The 17,217-nt window shown below is 41.9% G+C and overlaps 1 protein-coding gene across 5 annotated transcripts in view; it reads left to right on the forward strand.

Moving 5' to 3' along the window:
• The window catches only part of RALGPS2 (Ral GEF with PH domain and SH3 binding motif 2), a 297,768-nt gene that overhangs the window by 39,002 nt on the left and 241,549 nt on the right, over positions 1 to 17,217 (forward strand). For 4 of the 5 annotated variants that reach the window (XR_004646742.1, XM_034778255.1, XM_034778258.1 and 1 more), the window contains exons 2-4: positions 3,179 to 3,334; positions 3,429 to 3,509; positions 4,645 to 4,784. Coding sequence is in view for 4 of the 5 variants with exons in the window: in XM_034778255.1 (XP_034634146.1) it covers positions 4,728 to 4,784 (57 nt within the window). In the remaining variant the exon portion in view is untranslated. The remainder of the gene's footprint in view (positions 1 to 3,178; positions 3,335 to 3,428; positions 3,510 to 4,644; positions 4,785 to 17,217) is intronic. The other variant, XM_034778256.1, reaches the window with a different exon arrangement.

Consider the following 17,217-nt stretch of genomic DNA (forward strand, 5'->3'; position numbering starts at 1 on the left):
GGGGGCTGCCCGAAGCCGGAGCGCTTGGGCAGCTCGGCTCTTAAACAGAGCCGAAGAGTCAGGGGAGGAGCACAGCAGCCGGAGCCGGGAGGGGAAGTGCCCGGCCCGGGGCGCAGGGTCTGGAGGTATGGGGGCTGCCCGAAGCCCGAGCGCTACTGGCTTCATGGTTTGCCGGGCAGCCTCCAGACCCTGCGCCCCCGGCTGGGCACTTCCCCTCCCGAGCTCCAGCTGCGCTGGGGAAGCGCCGGCTGGGGCCGCAGGGTCTGTGGGCTGCCTGGCAAACCGTGAAGCTGGTAGCGCTCGGGCAGCCCTTTTCATGTGGCCGGGAGGGAGACGGGGGAGTTAGGGCGGGAACTTTGGGGAAGGGGCAGGGAATGGGCGGAATTGGGGTGGGGAAGGGGTGGAGTTGGGGCGGGGCCAGAGCCCCGTGGAGTGTGTCCTTTTTTTTTTTTTTTAAAATATGGGAACCCTATGGTGGGGACAGTGCTATATCGGTGGGAGATGCTTTTCTGCCAGTATAGCTACTGCTGCTCATTGGGGGTGGTTTAATTATGCCGCCCGGAGAGCTCTCCTGCTGGCATACAGCAGCTACACAGGAGAGTTTTCAGCGGTGCAGCTGTGCTCCTAGGCGCCGACTGCATTGGTGCTCCAGGGCTGGAGCATCCATGGGGAAAAATTAGTGGGTGCTCTGCACCCACCAACAGCCAGCCTCCCCCCGCCCCCCCTTTCTCCCTCCCCGAGCACGCCCCATCCTCGCTCCTCCGCCTACCTCCCCGCTGCCGCCAAACAGCTGTTTGGAGGCGTTAACAAGCTCCGGGGGGGAGGAGTGGGAATGTGGTGCGCTCAGGGGAGGAGGCGGGGCTGTGGCGGCGATTTGGGGAAGGAGTTGGACTAGGGGTGGGAAGAGGTGGGGCAGGGGTGGGGCCTCATGGAAGGGATGGAACGGGGCAGGGGTGGGGGTAGGGGGTCGAGCACCCAGGGAAAAGCGGGGAAGTCGGCATCTATGGCTGTGCTGCTGTAAGGTCCGAAGTGTAGACATAAATTCCAGTCTGTTGCTGTTTCCTCTAGGCCACATGATTTGGATCACTAATGCTGTTCCATGCCCCCACGATTCTAGAACATTTAGAATAATTGTTCTTTAAATAGAAAAGTCTTGTTATGCTCAGCTGTAATAGATCTAGCTCTCTGCTTTAATATTGTATGAAGTTAATCATCAGCAACTGCTTTGCTATATCCTGATTCCCAGCACAGGATAATCCTGAAATACAGGAGGCTCTAAGAGGTGTGAAGTGGGCCATTCATCTCCGTATGATGGTCTCAGCTAATGAGAGCACCCCTTAGAGATGAGTACAGCCTGAAACAATAGCTCTGACATGTGAACTGCTCCATTCATCTCAGTGGGTGTTCCATCCCCCTTCCCCAGTGTTTTGAGAAACCCTGTGATGTGTCTAAACCATACCTGTTCTCACCACTTCCTCCAGTCTCAGCAGTGTGTTCTTGGTGCATGCTCCTAGCCTGTCTATTCTCAGCTCCCCACCCCAAGCAGCAGGGCCACAGAGCTTGAACCCCAGATGCCATCTCACACATAGAGCAGGGAGAGACTGGCATAGACCTCTTCAGAGGGTCAAGGTCCCCCAAATATGGGCTCTTGGCTCCTCTGTTCATGCATGCGTGCATGCTCTGTGTATCTTGTGACCATTAGGCACGTGCCTGAAATGAAAGCTAAATTCTTTGGTGAATAAAGTTCTGAATTTTGCTCCCCTAAAGGGGCAATGGGGCAGACACTAGTTGGGGGTAACTCTTGAGCGATTAAGACCCCTGTTACAGGATCGGAGCACTGGTTTGATCCCCAGGTCTGGGCAAAAAAATACATCAGCCTTAAGAGAACTGTTTTTTCAGATTGCTGTATCTTGGGAACCCCTTGGTCAAAATACCTCGAATTTGGCTCCCTAACTGTACCCTGTGCCCATTTGAGGCACACCAAATTTCAAGGCAATCCGAGTAACCGTGCGGGAGCATGTAGAAGAGTTGAGCTTTAAATAGAAAGCTAGTCTTGCCCTTAGCTGTAGCAGGCCTGACAGTCCGCTATAATAAACTCATAGCTTGTCTACACTTACAGCTGCACCGGTGCAGTGGCACAGCTCCACTGGTTACTGAAGACACTCCATGCTAAAAGGAGAGATTCTCCCATCGGCGTAGGTACTCCACTTCCCCAAGAAGTGGTAGCTATGTTGACAGGAGAAGCCCTCCCTTTAACATAGCGCTGTCGATGCTGGGGGTTAGGTCACTATAACTATGTTGCTCAGGGGTGTGGATTTTCCACACCCCTGAGCAACATAGTTATACTGACACAAGTTGTAGTGTAGACCAGGGGTCAGCAAGTTTCCTTGAATGTTTTTAAGTAGTTTTTTCTCTAGTGCTTATATAGAAGATACTACATCATGGTTTCAGTCTGTTCTTGTTTAATTGAAAAATAATAGCTAAGGCAATAAAGTAAAATACATTTTTTTAACATTAACCCCCTTCACAAAGAATCAGAAAACAGAAGGTACGTAGAAATCAAATAGGCTGGTGGGTGATCCTGAAAAAATGAGAGGCTTTTTAGAAACCCAAACTTTTGTGGACAAAGGTCATGAATAGAAAACTTTTTTTAGTTGATTCCTGGCTCTTGTGCAGAAAAGCTATCTGATTATAGTATTGTATTTGTTGTGTGTCTCAACTTTTTAAAAAAGACAAATGATCCCTGAAGTTGTGTGAGGGAAATCACACATTTTTCAATAGAAAGCCCTTATCTGACAATTGCAGTCACAGCTCCCTGAAACACGTGTCCAACTGTTCGTTTTTAGTTCATTAAACTTGCTGCTTTAAATAGTCCTATCCTTCTGGTGGATCCATGCATGCGTTGAGAGGCAGGGGCTGCTTCCTTGCATGACTGCGTGCAGATACTATGGCAGAAAACTATCGCCTCCTGTTGCACCCACTACCGATTAACTCTTGGCCTGAGGTCAGAGTCAGCTTTGAGCACTGCTACTTTTGAATGGTGGTTAAGGAGGTAAGGAACTTGTTTATTACTGTAATTCATTTTTAAGTTTAAAGTTGCATTTTGTTTTCCTGTTTTGTTGTGAGTGGGTTTTTTGAAGCTGAGCTAATAGTTTTCTTCTCTCATGGTTCCTTCTAGGATTCAGAGAACAGGAGTGGTTCATGTCCAGAGTGAAGACGTGCTCCCAGACACTTCTGTCTTACATCTCATCTGATGCAGTGGGGTCCAAGGGATGTACCAGACTTCAGGCGATGGAAGTGGGGAAATCACTGGGTGCTGGAGCACCATGAGGAGGTAATTTGAGATCTGAGATTAATCTGGGGACATGAGGATTGGGGAATTGCCTGACTGTATCTCTTCACTAATGCCCCTCTATTTTCCTTTTCAGAATTCAGGAATGTGGGAGATGTGCATCAAAGCAGCTACTGGATTATTGTGCCAACAAGTAGTAAAACAAGCACATTCACAGGTTGTAATTGCGTAGTGGCTGCTTAATTTGTCCATCTTTTTTTGTTTTGTTTTGTTTTTCATGTAAAGCCTCTGGAGGGGAAAACTAAACAAGAATATATTTAAACTAAACTTTTTTTTTGTATTTAAAGTTTTTTGTAAAAGCTGATAAAATGTTTATTAAACATATCTTTTGTCCCTCATTATTGCTCTGTGGATTGTAGCTACTGTGTTTGGGTTTATACTGGACAGAGTTGAGACCATCCAAATACATCATTGACTGCTTTGGTGCAACTGATATGTGTGAACAGAGTTGGCATATAACCACTGTTGATGGGTTGCTGATGTCTAACCTACTTGCAGTTGCATGGCTGCTCTAAATTGCATCAGTGAACCAGCTCAGCATAGATCAGGCAAGGATTGGTGGAGAGCAGAGAGATCTTGAAAGCCTCAGGATGTGGGCCTATATTTCTAATCCTCCTCATTTTTTTTTCTTTTCTTTCCTGCAATGATCTTTTAATTATCAGATTACTCCTGGGCATGTTGAATTACTTAAATTTTTGTTTTTGCAATCTCTTGCTCTTTAGGATTACATATTTGTCAGATGTACTAATGAAGATTACTGCAAGTAATTTAAAACTCTTCTATACATGTTTGAGTGTGTTTTTGGAAAAAATTCCATGGAATGAATTAACTTTATTTTGTGTCTGTCTTGTGGCCTTTTATTGCAGTTTTAATATTAAACATTTTAAAGTCCTATCGGATTGTTTATAGTTACGTTAAACCGTCTGTTTTCCAGTTAATTGCAGCCCTGCCACAGTTCTGACTTGATTTTAAAATATAAAAGTCATAATTCATAATTAGCAAATTCAGGAAATGTATTTAATCTGTACTCTGATTAAATACAAATGTAGATACCAGTAAAAATTAAGCTAGGATCTGTTTCTCAACACTAGGGGGCACTAATGTTTCATGAAATTGAAAATAAAACAAACCTTTATTGTATCAGTAGCATTCATATATAAATAAATAATTTTATTGCTTTGATGGTCCTAAAATATTTTTCCTTACCAAACAGTTTTTCTGTGCAGAAATGAAAACAACAAGCAGCATTATTATAAGAATACAATTTCTGACTTGCTTTCATTTTCTTGTAGGAATGATTACTCTGTTGCCTTGGAAATGAAGTGACCACCCTGCTGCTGTAAATGTAGGGCAGAAGATCAATGGTGTGGGCAGTATGGAGCTAATGAATGGGCAGCTGAGCAATGTTAATATTGCCGCTACTGCTTCAGAGGTAAGGATTACAAGCTTACAGCCCCTTTATTAGTTAGTCAGATATTTAAATCCATAAAATGTATAGGGTTACAAAACCTTCCCCCCCCCCCCCCAATTGAAACAGAGACTTTTTTCTTTCTACAAAGATACGTTGTGCAGCAGAGTCTTATTCTGTGGATCTTGTCTCTGACATTTGACAGTTCATATTTAATTTAGTTCAAAATTTTGAGTTTTTAGAATGCTTACCAGCCAGGAGCATGAATCAGCCTGTGTAGATTTGCCATAGGCAATAAGTGCCTCTCCTCAGTTTCTATGGATGTGGTAGAAGCTTTTCAGCTCTTGTTGTGTCTGTTTATTCTATCGCGCTGTGCCTGGTGTGTAAAAGGAGTCTTAATGAAAACTCTTATGCAGTTCCAATTTTTATTTTATACTTAACTTTTGAAAATAATTTCAAACTCAGTAAATGGGTGAGGCTTTGGCACGTTTTTGTTGATGATGCGCCTCATCAGTTGCCTTCTCCAAAGCTTTGTCACATTGCCTGGAGTGTTAGAGCCTCTCTGAAGCACACACTGTAGTCTTGCTTATGGTGGAGCATCTCTCTTTCTGTTGCTTGTCTCAGTCCTCTTGGTGCCCCCATCCCAGGCTTTTAAGAGCCTTCAAATAGACTCTTGTTTCCTAGGTCCTTTGCTTATAGGCTGTATGTTACACAGACAGCAGATCCTATGGTGGGTTACTTGACTGCCCTTTCTCATTTAACAGCAGTTCCAAAGAGACAAGAGGTACTTTTAATGTGGATAAGCCATAGGACATTCACGCTGCTGAGCTATGTGCTTGGGAAATGGGCTCCTACCGTTGTAGTGGGTTTTGGTTTAAGGGTAGGGGCTTGTTATATCTTATTCAGTACCCTGTCTTTATCTTGAGGAGACCTTAGGATGTGAGGGTGACAAGACAAATGTCTCTTGCTTCCTGGATGATCAGGATGAATCATAGGGTTCTCCATAAATCTACTTCTTCAGAGATGGATGTTATGTGAATAGAAATAACACACCCCATGTGCTTCCACTGAGAACTAGAGATTGACTTCCATCCAGAAGTCGCTCTCTTAGGTTTCTCATACAATGAGTCTTGGTTCTTTTACTCCTGTTTATGAAATCTGCTTTTGTAGTAGCCATTAGTACTTCTTGAAGAGTGGGTGAGATAGGGTGTCTAATAGCATCACTCTCCTCCCCCACCCTCACCTCCTTCACAGTCATCTGGGGGGAGGGATAGCTCAGTGGTTTGAGCATTGGCCTGCTAAACCCAGGGTTGTGAGTTCAATCCTTGAGGGGGACATCTAGCGTCTGGGGCAAAAATCTGTCAGGGATGGTACTTGGTCCTGCTGTGAAGGCAGAGGACTGGTCTTGATGACCTTTCAAGGTCCCTTCTCGTTCTATGAGATAGGTATATCTCCCTATTTTAAAAAAAAATCATTAAGAATAAGGTCACACAGTGACTATATCCCAAGTCCTGCCAAAGGTATCTTCGGACTTCCACATGTCCACCTATCCACCTTCCAGTTTTCTTCCCTAAGTCACGCTGGTTTTTGTAAAGGAGAAAATACGTTACATACACTTGATGTAAAAGTCTAATGCCCTCCTGATTTAGACAGAACTAAGCCCTGTAGGAAATCTCCGAGATTATTTCTCTCCGTTGCAGAGAACTAAGAGATCTCTGATTTCCAAGCAAAGACTCTCTGGATATCTGGCTGCATTACTTACTGCTATCAGTCTCATGATCTTCAGCTTCCATAGAGTATTTACTCAACTCTTCTTCAATAGCCTTTTCTTAAGAACTTTCCCATTGCAGAAATATGTAGAGTCATGACTTGGACATCCATTCATATGTTTGCTGAACACTGTGCTATCACTCATGCCTGAGCTTCTGTTGCCATATTTGGCTCTACTGGTCTGTCTTCGATTCTAGACTCCACTCCGAAGCCCCATCCCTCTGTAGAGAGTAATTCTCAATAGTCACCTAGAGTGGAGCACCCATAGTTCCTACTTGAAGAAGGGAAGGTTACTCACCCTGTGCAATAATCGTGGTTTTTCAAGATGTTCCCCTATAGGTTTTCCACTACTCGCCCTCCTCCCCTCTGCTTCATAGTTCTTTACAACTGGTTCCATGGCAGAGAAGGAACTGAAGGCGGTTTCCCATGCAGCTCTGTACAGCCTCAGTGTAAGGCACAAGGCTGCAGGGGGTGTGTGGGCCCAATGGACACTGTTACCTAAAATCTCCAATCTGAGGTGCATGGAGCACAAACGCACCTAGAGTAGAGCGCCCATAGGGGGACACATCTTGAAGAACCACAGTTACTGCATAAGGTGAGTAACTTTGTCTTTTTCATGTTCTTTAGGATTATGCTGCATATTTGATTTTTTTTTTTAAGCTGGCAAATGTAAATGGGAGAAGAGGTGTTTAAAGTGGATACTGCTTGCCATTTCTTGTAATATACTAAAAACCAAAGGATGATTGTGGGTCAGAATTAAAAAAGACAAAACAAAAAACTGTAAAATTGAGTTCACCACAGTCTGAAGACAACTTGCTTTTGTCTATACTCACGTCTTTTCCCCTGTCAGATCTATACTCATTGTTTTGCTGTATGCAGTGGTGTTGTAGCCGCTTTGGTCCCAGGATAATAGGGAATCAAGGTGGGTGAGGTAATATCTTTTATTGGACCAATTTCTGTTGGTGAGAGGGACAAGCTTACCCCAAGCTCTTCTTCAGATCTGGAAAACTAACTCAGGCCCAATCTGCACTATAGAGTTAGGTCGACATAAGGCAGCTTACATTGACCTAACTCTGTTAGTGTCTACACTACAGTGGTGCTCTTGCCAATATAAGTCGCCCAGTACATTAACTTAACTCCACCTCCGTGAGAGGCATAGTGCTTAGGTCGATGTAGTTAGGGCAACACAGTCTCCATGTGGACACTGCGTTACTTATGTCGTCTGACTGTCAGCCTTGTGTGGAGCTGACAGCTGAAGCTCTGCCAGGCTCAGGGCTTACAGCTGCCTCCCCCTCCAGTGCTGATGGCTCGAGCTGTCAGCCCGGCATGGGGCTCACAACAGGAGCTTCTCCCCCTGCCTCCCACCCTAGGGCTGACAGCCCAGTGCAGGACTCAATTTCACCACAGTTTCAGAGCTGCTACTATTTCACTTTTCTCTGGCTGTTAGTCCCGGGGCAGGAGGACTCCAGCTGTGAGCCCTGTGCTGTTGTCAGTGCTCCCCAATGCCCTACTATAGTGGATGCAAACAATCCTTGAGGATGTGGTGAGGATGTGGAGCACCAGCCCCTGATTTAATTGCTGTGGTGGTTGGAGGTCGATCTAACTTAAATCGACCTAATTTTGTAAAGTAGACAAGCCCTCAGTTTCTCTGCTAAATATCATATTTGAACAGCTTGTTTAGAATAAGTAGTTAACACACATTTCAAGGGACCATTCAAGCTGGAGTGGTCAATTAATACCCTTCCAGTCATAGGGAGGGAAGGAAAGGAGGAGTGGGGCGAAAAGCAGCTGGGTGTTAGTGGGTTACAGATTGTGCTTCACCCAATGACTCCCCTTCAGTTTGTCACGCTTCTTATGTCACATTTAAAGTTAGGCTGCAGTATTGTCAGAGTGCCCACGTTACTGTTTCTTCTGTGAAATGCCTAGCACACTTGGATGTTGCCAAATAATTATGGGATGCCAGTTGTGCCTCCAATAGTTAAGGCTGAGCTGAGTTTTAGACATAAAGCAGGGATTCATCCTCATAGTTGTGTATGAAAAATACATTGTATCCTCCCCAAAATGGGTGTTTGAGTATAGCAGGGGGTAGTTAATTTGTTTTTTGTCAAGTGCCAAATTTCTTGGACAAGGTATAGTCAAGGTCCAGACTGCAGAGAAGAAAATCATAAAAAACTGGAGGGAACTCCAATTGCTAGGAAAAGGCAGGTGTTAGTAATGGGAGATTCAATCATTAGAAACGTAGATAGCTGGGTTTGTGATGACCGGGTGACTTGCCTGCCTGGTGCGAAGGTTGTGGATCTCTCGAGGCATCTAGACAGACTTATGTGTAGTGCTGGGGAGGAGCCGGTGGTCGTGGTACATGTAGGTACCAATGACATAGGGAAGGGTAGGAGAGACGTCCTGGAGACCAAATTTAGGTTGCTAGGGAAGAGACTGAAATCCAGGACCTCTATGGTGGCATTCTCAGAAATGCTCCCAGTTCCACGCGCAGGGCCAGGTAGGCAGGCAGAGCTTCAGAGTCTCAATGAGACTCATAGATTCATAGATTATAGGACTGGAAGGGACCTCGAGAGGTCATCGAGTCCAGTCCCCTGCCCGCATGGCAGGACCAAATACTGCCTAGACCATCCCTAATAGACATTTATCTAACCTACTCTTAAATATCTCCAGAGACGGAGATTCCACAACCTCCCTAGGCAATTTGTTCCAGTGTTTAACCACCCTGACAGTTAGGAACTTTTTCCTAATGTCCAACCTAGACCTCCCTTGCTGCAGTTTAAACCCATTGTTTCTGGTTCTATCCTTAGAGGCTAAGGTGAACAAGTTCTCTCCCTCCTCCTTATGACACCCTTTTAGATACCTGAAAACTGCTATCATGTCCCCTCTCAGTCTTCTCTTTTCCAAACTAAACAAACCCAGTTCTTTCAGCCTTCCTTCATAGGTCATGTTCTCAAGACCTTTAATCATTCTTGTTGCTCTTCTTTGGACCCTTTCCAATTTCTCCACATCTTTTTTAAAATGCGGCGCCCAGAACTGGACACAATACTCCAGCTGAGGCCTAACCAGAGCAGAGTAGAGCGGAAGAATGACTTCTCGTGTCTTGCTCACAACACACCTGTTAATGCATCCCAGAATCATGTTTGCTTTTTTTGCAACAGCATCACACTGTTGACTCATATTTAGCTTGTGGTCCACTATAACCCCTAGATCCCTTTCTGCCGTACTCCTTCCTAGACAGTCTTTTCCCATTCTGTATGTGTGAAATTGATTTTTCCTTCCTAAGTGGAGCACTTTGCATTTGTCTTTGTTAAACTTCATCCTGTTTAACTCAGACCATTTCTCCAATTTGTCCAGATCATTTTGAATTATAACCCTGTCCTCCAAAGTAGTTGCAATCCCTCCCAGTTTGGTATCATCCGCAAACTTAATAAGCGTACTTTCTATGCCAATATCTAAGTCGTTGATGAAGATATTGAACAGAGCCGGTCCCAAAACAGACCCCTGTGGTACCCCACTCGTTACGCCTTTCCAGCAGGATTGGGAACCATTAATAACAACTCTCTGAGTACGGTTATCCATCCAGTTATGCACCCACCTTATAGTAGCCCCATCTAATTTGTATTTGCCTAGTTTATCGATAAGAATATCATGCGAGACCGTATCAAATGCCTTACTAAAGTCTAGGTATACCACATCCACCGCTTCACCCTTATCCACAAGGCTCGTTATCCTATCAAAGAAAGCTATCAGATTGGTTTGACATGATTTGTTCGATGGTGTAGAGAGGAGGGGCTTACATTCATTAGGAACTGGGGAAACTTTTGGGATGTGGGGAGCCTATACAGGAGAGATGGGCTCCACCTAAACCAAAGTGGAACCAAACTGCTGGCACTAAACATTAAAAAGGTCGTAGAGCAGTTTTTAAACTAGGAGAGAGGGGAAAGCCGACTGTCGCAGAGGAGCAGGTGGATCGGACAGAGACTTCTCTTAGGGGAGAGTCTAATGATAGAGAATCTCCAGGTTATAGTCAGGAGCAGAGGATGGAAGAGGATAATGTAAGAGCCAGATCAGATGATAAACATTCACATAAAAAAGAATCTGACACATCAGAAAAGGGCAGACAAATAAACAGTGACACGTTTTTAAAGTGCTTGTACACAAATGCTAGAAATCTAAATAATAAGATGGGTGAACTAGAGAGCATTGTGATAAAGGAGGATATTGTTATAATAGTCACAGAAACCTGGTGGACGGAAAGCAATCAATAGGACACAATCATTCCGGGGTACAAAATGTATCGGAAGGACAGAACAGGTTGTGCGGGGGGGTGGGGGGGGGGGAAGAGTGGCACTATATGTGAAAGAAAATGTAGAATCAAATGAAGTAAAAATCTTAAGTGAATCCACATGTTCCATAGAATCTCTATGGATAGAAATTTCATGCACTAATAAGAATATAACATTAGGGATCTATTATCGACCACCTGATCAGGACCGTGATAGTGATGATGAAATGCTAAGGGAAATTAGAGAGGCTTTCAAAATTAAGAACTCAATAATAGTGGGGGATTTCAATTATCCCCATATTGACTGGGAACATTTCACTTCAGGACGAAATGCAGAGATAAAATTTCACAATACTTTAAATGACTGCTTCATGGAGCAGCTGGTACGGGAACCCACAAGGCGAGAGGCAACTCTAGATTTAGTCCTGAGTGGAGCGCAGGAGCTGGTCCAAGAGGTAACTATAACAGGACCGCTTTGAAATAGTGACCATAATACAATAGCATTCAACATCCCAGTGGTGGGAAGAACATCTCAACAGTCCAACACTGTGGTATTTAATTTCAAAAGGGGGAACTATGCAAAAATGAGGGGGCTAGTTAAACAAGTTAAGAAGTACAGTGACTAAAGTGAAATCCCTGCAAGCTGCATGGGCGTTTTTTAAAAACACCATAATAGAGGCCCAACTTCAATGTATACCCCAAATTAAGAAACACAGTAAAAGAACTAAAAAAGAGCCACCGTGGCTTAACAACCATGTAAAAGAAGCAGTGAGAGAGAAAAAGGCTTCCTTTAAAAAGTGGAAGTGAAATCCTAGTGAGGCAAATAGAAAGGAGCATAAACACTGCCAAATTAAATGCAAGAATGTAATAAAAAAAGCCAAAGAGGAGTTTGAAGAACAGCTAGCCAAAAACTCCAAAGGTAATAACAAAATGTTTAAGTACATCAGAAGCAGGAAGCCTGCTAAACAACCAGTGGGGCCCCTTGAGGATCGAGATACAAAAGGAGCGCTTAAAGACGATAAAGTCATTGCGGAGAAACTAAATGGATTCTTTGCTTCAGTCTTCACGGCTGAGGATGTTAGGGAGATTCCCAAACCTTTTGTAGGTGACAAATCTGAGGAACTGTCACAGATTGAAGTGTCACTAGAGGAGGTTTTGGAATTAATTGATAAACTTAACATTAACAAGTCACCGGGACCAGATGGCATTCATCCAAGAGTTCTGAGAGAACTCAAATGTGAAGTTGCGGAATATTAACTAAGGTTTGTAAACTGTCCTTTAAATTGGCTTCTGTACCCAGTGACTGGAAGTTAGCTAATGTAACACCAATATTTAAGAAGGGCTCTAGAGGTGATCCCGGCAATTACAGACCGGTAAGTCTAACGTTGGTACAAATTAGTCGAAACAATAGTTAAGAATAAAATTGTCAGACATGCAGAAAAACAAACTGGTGAGCAATAGTCAACATGGTTTCTGTAAAGGGAAATCGTGTCTTACTAATTTATTAGAGTTCTTTGGAGGGGTCAACAAACATGTGGACAAGGGGGATCCAGTGGACATAGTGTACTTAGATTTCCAGAAAGCCTTTGACAAGGTCCCTCACCAAAGGCTCTTACGTAAATTAAGCTGTCATGGGATAAAAGGGAAGGTCCTTTCATGGATTGAGAACTGGTTAAAAGACAGGGAACAAAGGATAGGAATTAATGGTAAATTCTCAGAATGGAGAGGAGTAACTAGTGGTGTTCCCCAAGGGTCAGTCCTCGGACCAATCCTATTCAACTTATTCATAAATGATCTGGAGAAAGGGGTAAACAGTGAGGTGGCAAAGTTTGCAGATGATACTAAACTGCTAAAGATAGTTAAGACCAAAGCAGACTGTGACGAACTTCAAAAAGATCTCACAAAACTAAGTGATTGGGCAACAAAATGGCAAATGAAATTTAATGTAGATAAATGTAAAGTAATGCACATTGGAAAAAATAACCCCAACTATACATACAATATGATGGGGGCTAATTTAGCTACAGGAAGTCAGGAAAAAGATCTTGGAGTCATTGTGGATAGTTCTCTGAAGATGTCCGCGCAGAGTGCAGTCAAAAAAGCAAACAGGATGTTAGGAATCATTAAAAAGGGGCTAGAGAATAAGACTGAGAATATCTTATTGCCCTTATATAAATCGATGGTACGCCCACATCTCGAATACTGCGTACAGATGTGGTTTCCTCATCTCAAAAAAGATATACTGGCACTAGAAAAAGTTCAGAGAAGGGCAACTAAAATGATTAGGGGTTTGGAACGGGTCCCATATGAGGAGAGATTAAAGAGGCTAGGACTCTTCAGCTTGGAAAAGAGGAGACTAAGGGGGGATATGATAGACGTATATAAAATCATGAGTGATGTGTAGAAAGTGGATAAGGAAAAGTTATTTACTAATTCCCATAATACAAGAACTAGGGGTCACCAAATGAAATTAATAGGCAGCGGGTTTAAAACAAATAAAAGGAAGTTCTTCTTCATGCAGTGCACAGTCAACTTGTGGAACTGCTTGCTTGAGGAGATTGTGAAGGCTAGGCCTATAACAGCGTTTAATAGAGAACTGGATAAATTCATGATGGTTAAGTCCATTAATGGCTATTAGCCAGGATGGGTAAGGAATGGTGTCCCTAGCCTCTGTTTGTCAGAGGATGGAGATGGATGGCAGGAGAGAGATCACTTATGTAACCTCCAACAATAATGATGAGTAAATAAAACAATTTCAGGGTCTGTTCAAAAACGTCTTCTAGTTTGAATTTGGCCCGAAGTATGCCAATTGACTACCCCGGGAGTATAGAATGAATTTTCTGAGAATTTTACAAGCAAATGCTTTAGTTTGAGGTAAAATAAGTATTATGTAAAAATTAAATTACGATCTTTGAAATACTTAGCACCAATTGGCCGATCTTTTGTTCTTTCATGATCTCAGTAATGGAAGAATAGGTTCTTCAAATGTGTCATAGTTAAAATTTACTGAAATCTTGTGCATAAGTCACATTATTTGTAGATTGTTTTTGGTATTCATGGGCTTTTTTTTCCTCTGTGTTAATCATAATTGAAAGTTTCTTCTTCAGTAGAGATGAAGAACAAATTTCTTTTGTAGAGAATTCCACAAAAAACTGCCCTTTTCAAAGTGGCTGCCATCTCCCTCTCTTCTGTATTGGACTGAAGCCTTAGCTGACCTCAGTGGTCATTTTGAGAAAAGCATCTGTTCACTGAACAGTTGTACTAAGGCCTGGTGTACACTAGAAGTTATCTGTAAACCTGTGTTGGTTAGGAGTTGATTTTTACTAATATAGTTATACTGGTACAAATCCTAGCATGGGTGCACTTATACTAGTATAGTTTATTTTGCTTCCTGAACTGGAATAAGCTATACCAGTATGAACATTTCTATACCTGTATAATGGCATCCACCCAGCAATGGATGTTGGGAGGGAAGTATCTAGTGTAGAGTAAAGTCCTGAGTACTTTACAGGTCTGCCCCCGACCACATAAAGCTCCATCATCTTCCCTGAGGAAGCTTGGTTGGCTTCACTCTCATTGCAAATGTAAGATAGTGGCTATTTTACAAAGGGCAGGTTTTTTTTGTGAGTTTCTGTTGAAGGAGATTCTATGCACCAGCCTCTGACAGATAAACTTAATTATGAAAAACAGTGGCAAAAATGATCATTAATCCTAAATATTTCTTCTCAAAAGCCACCTGTTGCACCAAATCTACTCAACAGAGAGAAGGAACCATGCGTGTGCAGGGGGCTGGAAGGAGCAATTTAGAAGATAGGGAGGAGGGTAAAAATGAGGGGTACACTCGGGTTGTTTTCTGCTGCACTGGCAAAAAAGAGTAGCTGTAAACCTAGCAAAACTAGCCAATATGTCCTGGCTGCTTTGCACTTCTCCAGAGTGGCATAATACAGCTAGAGTGTACCAGTGAATCTATCCATAGAAGTTAAAAGGATGATTTTTCATATTTTCAAATCATTAGAAATATCAAATAAAATTCTTTGAGACTTTTGTTTAATGTTTTGATTTTTTTAAAATCAACAGCCCAAGAAGATTTCAAGACAAACTATATTAAAATGGAGTTAAAATTGAGATTACAAATCAGTATTTAGGATAAATTGGCAGGGATGTTGTAATTATTCTCAAGCTAAATGTTATAAATCCAGGAAATTCAGAGTTAAGATTCAGTGTAAAAATTTAAAATATGGCATCAGGTGGTAGGAAAAAAAAATCTAATGTTGAAAAATTTGTTTAATCTAAGACCACTAACACCAAGGTTTAATCCTAATAATATTTTTTAAGGAGTGTTACTGGGCAGATTTAAGGTTGCTTGGTTGCCCTACCACATTTCCTATCTTAACATGTTTGGATTTCTTTTATGACTGAGTAAATGACTACACAAGGTGCAAGACAGTAAAGATCAGGTCAAATATCTCCAATAATTGAGATATTGCTCTCTTAGAAAGCAGTCTAAATGTGCTGTGATGTATTTGGAAACTGGATACCAAGTCAGTCACAATTTTGAGATTTGTTTAGTTGCAGGCCAATAGTTCAGGTTTAGTCATATCTTAGTCATATATTTCGGAATAAAATAACCCTTTAGAGAATGCTGCCATAAAGCCTGATTGTTGATAACATGGCTGCCTCTCTGTTAGGCTGAGATACCATTGGGTTTAATTACACAAGCGTCTTTAAGTTTTAAGTACAGTGGCAGTCTGTATCAGTGTGATCTTTTGGAGCTGCTATTTTGCTTATTCAGTTACTTTTTTTTCTTCTGAATAATTTGAGTTGTATCAAAAGTGGCTGATCATTCCAGGCTACTTCAGTGAAGCAGTTATTTGTTTGTGTGCTGGTAAACTAATAAAAAGGGCTTTTAAGAATAGATAGTTGCTGTTGTTTTACTCAGCACAGTAATCTGAGTGTTCACACGTTACAAAGCAGTATTACAGGAACCTAACGTTGGTGATTGGAAGCCAGTTTCTATTTGTAGACAATTTGAAAAAACAGTCTTTTTGTTCTTTAATATTAACTTTTAACATTAAATGTTGTTGAAGTACATCATGCAGGTTGCTGAAGATGCAAATCTGTGTGGTTTTCCTGATGCATATGTTGAAAAGAGATTATACCGTTACAGTAATGTTGTAGTTACTGTAACAGCCATAATTGTGCTTTTCTGCTCCAACAGCTCCTTAAAATAAGTTTAAAAAATGGAGAGGACTCTATTTAAAATTTCAGTTGGGTTAGTTCACTCCATTTCCAGATGTCCCAGTACCTATCTATATGTAGAAAATTAGAAGTTGGGTTATCTAACTGATTATAACAGAAACAAATTCTGCTTGCTCTGGTTTTCATGGAAAGATGTTGAGAACATCCAAATGTAGTTTGCACTAGTGCTTATGCAGCTGCTGGGACAGTTATTGCTGGATTGGTACTAAAAATATAATTTTAAAACAGTGAAGTTCGGTTGCCAGAACCATTATTGGTGGTAACCCCTGAGAAGGGAAGAACCCAGCTTCCCCCTCAGATCCCACAATTTGCTGTATGTACAATGCAGACATATTGTGTCCAAGATTATTGTTTAAAATATCATGTATATCTTATGAAATATAGTTGCATTTAGCAAGGACACTTGTATACAGTATGTATCTTTTTTTATATTTTACTGACATTCCCCCTTAAAAAAAAAAAAAAAAATCAGGAGAGAATAGGAGAAAAAGGCAGAAAACCAAAAAGATAAAGGAATGGGATGGCTGGGGAAGGGGAAGGAGAGCAACATTTCAGTTTCCATCCACTAGGATAGTTTGCATATCTGATATCCAGAATCTTGATTGTAAGTAATTTTTGGAGTTCTGGTATCCTTTCACATTTAAGAGAGAAACTGATTAATAAGACTGTAAATTATTACTTTCATGTTGTCTGCTAACCCAATCGCTACAAAAGGTCTAAACAAAAATCAAATTTATTTTGTAATTGCAGTGATTTTAGTGCTTAAGAAAGGAGGTAGGATAGCTGATATTATATCATCTTAGTACTTACCTGCAATTACCATTTTATTTCAATGTTAGCTCTTTCTTGACCAGTCTTTGTATCTATTCGCCCTGTGCAGTGATTTTTTTTTTTTAAAATCTAAGACTAGTAGAAATCATTTTTTGCCTTGAGTAAGCAAGTTTAAATGCCAATTCTCTCTGTGTAAATGTTGTGCATTATGAGCATCATCTAGAGCCCACTGAAGTCAACTGAGGTTCTCTGGTTTCAATGGGGTTTTGGTCAGGCCCTAATATGCTACATGTCCTAATATGCTACACACACAAGGGTAATTTGCAGTATAGAAATGTTTCTTGCAACAAAGAGACACTTGAAAATAAACAT

Source organism: Trachemys scripta, chromosome 8 (genome assembly GCF_013100865.1).
Source record: "Trachemys scripta elegans isolate TJP31775 chromosome 8, CAS_Tse_1.0, whole genome shotgun sequence".
Classification (NCBI taxonomy): Eukaryota; Metazoa; Chordata; order Testudines; family Emydidae; genus Trachemys; species Trachemys scripta.